Source organism: Priapulus caudatus, unplaced genomic scaffold, assembly GCF_000485595.1.
Source record: "Priapulus caudatus unplaced genomic scaffold, Priapulus_caudatus-5.0.1 Scaffold17, whole genome shotgun sequence".
Taxonomy (NCBI): Eukaryota; Metazoa; Priapulida; class Priapulimorpha; order Priapulimorphida; family Priapulidae; genus Priapulus; species Priapulus caudatus.
Window position 1 is genome coordinate 1,606,358 of NW_014577078.1, and position 6,662 is coordinate 1,613,019.

The 6,662-nt window shown below is 39.0% G+C and overlaps 1 protein-coding gene across 1 annotated transcript in view; it reads right to left on the bottom strand.

Annotated features, from left to right (window-relative positions):
* The window catches only part of LOC106810540 (prolyl endopeptidase FAP-like), a 50,740-nt gene that overhangs the window by 22,241 nt on the left and 21,837 nt on the right, over positions 1-6,662 (bottom strand). Inside the window, exons 2-3 of the mRNA XM_014813923.1 lie at positions 4,182-4,247; positions 3,893-4,007 (exon numbers count right to left, since the gene is read on the bottom strand). Of these exons, the coding sequence (XP_014669409.1) occupies positions 3,893-4,007; positions 4,182-4,247 (181 nt within the window). The remainder of the gene's footprint in view (positions 1-3,892; positions 4,008-4,181; positions 4,248-6,662) is intronic.

The following is a 6,662-nucleotide window of genomic DNA, read 5'->3' on the forward strand; positions in this document are numbered from 1 at the left end:
ATTGTGATAATAATAATAATAATAATAATAATAATAATAATAATAATAATATTCACATGAGAACGCGTCTGTTTGTAGGAGTTTGTATATGTTACACACAAAAATGTGTTGCGCAATCTAAAGATAGCAACCAATTGTAACTTTAAAGTATGGATTTTAAGTAGCACGTATATAATCTCTAAAATTAAACAAATCAATCGTGCACAGCCACAACATCCTGTTACGAAATCATTATTAGAGTATTTGCAATACCCGATATCGAATTCAATCTTATTATGTAGTTTAGTGCACAGTTGCTAGTTGCGCCTACTTACCTAGAATAATACAATGTTTAGTAGCTAAGAGTCCCTAAAATGTATTGTCAATATAGAAAGATTGCCCAAGTCACTACTATCTGTAGAATGTTCAACATCGCACAATTACCTGTAACATATATAAGCTGCTACTGCTGCTACTGCTGCTACTGCTGCTACTGCAGCTGCCGCTACTACTTCTACTACTACTACTACTACTACTACTACTACTACTACGACTACAACTACGACAACGACTACGATTTCAGCTACCACGACTACTACGACTACAACTACGACAACGACTACGATTTCAGCTACCACGACTACTACGACAACAACTACGACAACGACTACGATTTCAGCTACCACGACTACTACGACTACAACTACGACAACGACTACGATTTCAGCTACCACGACTACTACGACCACTACTGCTACTGATACTGCTAAAACTGCTACTACTATAATAATACCTATAATTATAAAACTGCTATTACCACCGCCGCCGCCGCATCTGCCCGCAGTGTGAGTCAATGATAACCAGCTACAGTATTGCAGTCGTTGACTCCGTTAAATCTAGGAACATTAATCTTAATGCCTCTCTGCGACCAACGGCGAAAACACGTGATGAAGTGTTTTGTAAACATGTGTGTTTTACCCTGGTGTGAACATAATCTTGCGCTTAGTCTGACGAGCTATAGAACGCTATACCTTTTGCCAGTACTTTTTACACTGACATTTTACCACGCATTCACTGCGTTTGCATTTTTCCAGATTTGCCAATTCTGTTCACCAACATCTGATTGGTTATTATCGTTATGTGACTGCGTTATCCAGCTAGCGTACCCTACAGACTCTGATTGGTTAATATCGTCAGGTGACCGCGTTATCGAGTTCATCACGCCAATCACCGCATATGCCTACACCAATATCTTATTAGACTTTGAAGTCGAATTAATTTTCCTGAAAATCCTCTTGTTCCATTGAGATGATCTGGTCACGTCTGTGTATCGCTGATTACGTGACATACGGAGTTTTGGCAAATTCCACATGCAGTCTCGAAAGTTGCATATTCGATCCGCTGTAGGAAAATAAAACTATTATACAGATTTATTTATTACGCAGTTGTTTCACGTCCGAAGCGCCATATCATTCTCTCCTTGGAGGCGAATCCTTCTAATGGATTTCCTTGTGTATATTGACGTAATGTTTGCTATAGTTGACGTTGTTATCTCTGCGAGCAGCCACCAATAACAGGATACACTACGTTGTGCCGGATATTTGACGCAACCCATTGCTAGCAAAGTGTGTAATTGTAAATGCTGACGATGACGACAACGACGACGATTATGATGACGATTATGTGAATATCAATGACACGGACAGAAGCAAACACTGTTTGCATCTTTTCGGTCTTCTGTCTGGGGTATTCCTATTCATTAAGATGTACTTAAACCCATAACAGCGTTGTCAACGCAACGGCTCCAGCCAATCAGAGAGTGACCTTTGGCAACAGACTTGCCGTACATATCATATAAATCTGGTTAATTTATACGAATCCCACGGTATAACTAAAGGTATAATAGGATACTATTGTTAGTTAATGTTTCAAAAACAAGAGATTGAAGTTTGTTTCCCAGATAAGCAAACGAACCAATGTAACAAAACAGCATGAGATTGGGCCAAATAGAGTGCAATATGTGCGCACAATACATCACTGTCACTGTACAGCACAGACCACGCAGTGACTATGTTGGATGACACGGAATGCCAGGCACCCAAATGTTTCAAACAAAATCGAGACTCTCTCAACAATTTATTATATATATATTTATATATATATATATATATTATCGAACTAAACGTTGAGATGGTCTGCGCACAAGCTTGATTGTTATTAGAAGCATATGACATATCTTGTATAATGTTTAGAAACGCACATATGTTTATGACTCGAGCGCAGGCGATATGAAATTATGCACATTTCATTCTTGCTCAATATAGAGCAACTGTGTTCGTTGTATAAATGTTGGTTCATTAAATGCAATACCCTCAATGATAAAGCACACAGTTAGACCAGGTAATGGAGCATAATGTGAGGACAGCATGTGTATCCATGGTAACTGACAGCTCGTGATTAATTGCACGTCCTGGCAGGCTATGACATGCAACAATACTTCATCAAATAGCTGCCTACGATAATAATACTACACTATCAATACTAAATTCCTGATAAAAAATCGCATAACATTTAGTAAGAAAATGTTAATACAATGTAGGTGGGGTTTTAGTGAATACTCGACATACTAATTTTCAATGGTGACAGTTGAATAAGGAATGAGAATTCGATTTTTCGATTGCTGTCGTTTTTTTCACTCGCTTGCTGTCTCTTCCTTGCTGTCACTTCCTTGTTGTAACTTGCTGTGTATTTCCTAACGCGAATCTTGTGCTGGGTAAGTGTGCTTCATGCATAGCTTAAATTCAATACGTTCTAGCTTTTGGTTTATTCTCGAGTAACCACACAATGTGTACGTAACGTGGTGTTTAGATGCGGACAATTGTTGTCTTTCTGAGCAATTACCTCTGCATTCGTGAACATTGTAGATTTTTATTAAATCAGGCAGGTAAGAACTATCTTGTTCCTGTGAAATAAACAAAGAAAAGATTCTACGTATAAGCTCAGCTGATTAAATTATTGTGTCGTGTGTTTGTGTTACAGTAGGCCTAATATTAAAGCAGTATCGTATCTTTCAACTTCATGCAAGTTACTGTAGCCTATACGTCTACTTCGTCTCTCGACGGCAAAGTCTCCTCTGTATAAGGGCCATTATGAACACAGTGTAGTTTAATCTAGATATTCCCTTGCGATATGAATCAAAATAATTAGCTGCTTTATGACCAATCATTTCTCGTTGATTCCTAGCTAATATTCCGCATCTCCTACATATGGGACCAACGTGCAGATACTCGCAATATTGCCACCGGTACGGGAATGCGAAGGTTTTATATGAATGCAGGGCCCACGATCGTCCCTATTTGATGTGGCCAGAACAAATTACGTAATTATCAGGAGTCTATCAATAGACTATGATTAACTATTGATAGACTCCTGTAATTATTGGAAAAGGTATGACCTCTTGGGGCCATGTAGTCATATATTTTTTATCTGCCTACCCCAACTTCTTCTATAGTTTAATTTCCCTACTGAGAAGGAGCTCATTATCACGTAGGCCTATCTAGGAAGGTAACACGGTTCACAGCATAACTCCACACTATACGCTAAGTACGGCCTCGATCCCCTGGATTAGCTCGTGTCACGCTCGGGAAGATATGGCCGGGTGACCCCACTGGCGTGTGCTTTGCCGTTAGGGGATATACATGTCACATTGCGAAAACAAATGGAGTATATTTTGTGATTAATGGATAGCTGAGATGTTTAGTGATGAAAAGACTTATTCGGAGAAAGGTATATATATATATATATATATATATATATATATATATATATATATATATATATATATATATATATATATATAATATATGTGTGTAGATGTATATAGGCCTATATATTGCTGCTTGGTAGTACCTACCGGGGGTGAATACAGCCACGGCCGTAATAATCATGGCGAATACCACCAGGATGACGAGCACTGCGATGCCAATACCTCTCCAGTTTCTCTCATCCGGCTTGCCATCGACCAGCTCCTGTAAATGCACGTGTGGTACTTTTAAAAATGTGCTGCACAAAAATACTACTTCGTTGTCGTCTCGTTTCCAACAACTGGTGGCGGCGTCGTGCGTTAGTGTTGTAACAGTAAATGTTAAAAGCGGAAGTGTAGAAATTTAAATGAGTATAGATTCATTGAATGTAAAACAAACGTCGTAGACGAGAAGCAGAACTTTATCTAGTTTCACGCTATACGCGGCTCTAACGCAGTCGGGCTTCTGATATTCAAAGATTTTATTTCAGATAGCGGTGCTTGAACATTGTGCGAACAAAATACCTGTGCTGTACGAAGAAACTGCGTTCAAGTCGATACAGTTTTATTTTACATGGATGCGCGTTGAGAAAATGGAATTCAACACCGAGTTGTAGTTTGCAATCGACGAAATGTGACTGCTGGACACATCAAGCAATTACTCGCAATACACTACACGTCATTATAAACGCGACGTTGTAGCGGCTGTTAAACTATGCTATTATAATATACGTTTTGGCTTATAAATGATGACTCGCGTGGCGTCGCAGCCTACGGCTTGGTGTGCTATATGTATTAAACGCGTTGTATTGAAATGTTCGGGATTAAGCGGATTAACGGCTTACAGCAAATGCTGTTATTGTTGGAGAGAAATTGGACTGCGACGCTAGGAGATCTAGACGTTTTTCCCAAAATATACTTCTCGTCAGTGTCGTTATGGGGCTGGATTTGATACAAGATATCGTCATAAATGACGCGTATTTGACGCGACATGATGAAGTAATGACATTGCTCTTTCGCGTCAGGAAATTGATGCCACATCGTCATCTGACAGTATTGTTCTCAATTTTTTTTTCGTTTCCCGACGTGGGATACGATTGTCGCTGGCGGATATTGAGTTTACGTTCGTATACAGCAGTGAAAACCTTCCGGGTAATGAAAGCATTGCTGTCGATTAGATGAAACTCTGAGCTAAACAGTTTCAATGAAAAACGTTGGACGTCAGCCAGTACGCATCTGAACTTTACATCTATCGCATAATTGTTTTGTAATCTTGCTTCCTATATAACAAAGACATCAATCGTACGTGTGCAATACGTAAGATGCGTTAAATCTATTCTGACATACTTGCACAAATTGTGATAATAATAATAATAATAATAATAATAATAATAATAATAATAAGAGAGAGAGAGAGAGCGTAGATCCTGAAATCATAGCTATAGGACGTGCGACTCGAGGTGGTAGAGAGCGGCATATGTAATGATTATAAAGCTATAATTCTAAAGCTGCAAAACATAACTTTTGTGCCCGTTAGAACAAATAAAGATGTGCAAGCTCATTGTAGTAACGGTTGTTAAGCGGCGTGCAATACATTTTTTTTCTGAATTAAACGGCGTAATAACCATCACAGATCATTAAAGATATATGTATCATTGGTCTTTTTAATTAAAAGTAAGGTTTTTAAATTAGCTGCATGTACTGTAGTTTAGAGTAAGTGAACCCAGATATTATATAACAATTATTTGCATCGGTTAACACTGCTACACATGTCTAAGAATAAACGTATATTGTTCAACATTTATATTAACAATATCTCAAGAGATACAGCACACATGAAGTATAAACCTCGGCTTCAAAAGCTCTTTAAATATCAGCATGGTCCCATATGTCCTTGTTTGCTGTTGTGCAATGGTACCTAGAGGACCCTTCACTAATAGCACAACATGACTACTATAACATGAAAACAAAATTACATGACATGCTTCAATGGCCGAAGCGAACACGACAGAAGCCGGAGGATATTCTTTAGGGTACCAGCACTGGTCTTTGAAAGCGGTCTCTACTTGGTGTAATACTTTTCAGATTACTTTGGGTTGTAGCCAAAGTTGTGAAATGGAAAATAAAGTCCCCTCAGTGTTAAATATTTATGACACCGATAATAACAACAAAAGTGACGCGCGGCGCGTAGTACAAAATTCGACAGCCATCGCAGCTACGCGAGCATATTTGATGTTATTAACTCCTGCCATTATTGTGGGTTTGCCACTTGCCATGTTTAACCCCAGTGAGATTGCAAGGCTGTAGACGGAAGCATTGGCTGCTAAATCACCGCTGACGCGGCCTGGGTCCTTTGTAGAGAGCTGCGTCTAGTCATGCCGCAAGATGCCTGAATTTTTTATCCATTCGTCGGCAGCTTTGAACATAGACTGACATCAATGTCTCTAAGCGATATATTGATTTTTCCTGAGCTAGGGACCGGTCTAGTCATGTATGTGCACTGCGATTTAATCTAAGTATCACAGAGATCGCAGCCCAAGAAAACGTTGGTGGCTGTGAGTAATTGTCAACTGACGAAAATCAGGTTGGAATTTAATTTAATGCGACCGCGCCTTGTGGTATACACATACATTCTGCTACATTTCACCACAAAAAAAACACTGCGAATACTTTCGCTGAAAAGGCAAATCAGCTAGCTGAAAACCCACGTGCTTAAAAGTTTTCACTACTAATTATTCTTGTTCAAGTCATGCATATAGATAGCATCAACAATCATGCCACTACTCTTTGCCACACGAGATATAAAGGTCTCTCTCTCTCTCTCTTCTTTCTCTCTCTCTCTTCTCTCTCTCTCTCTCTCTCTCTCTCTCTCTCTCTCTCT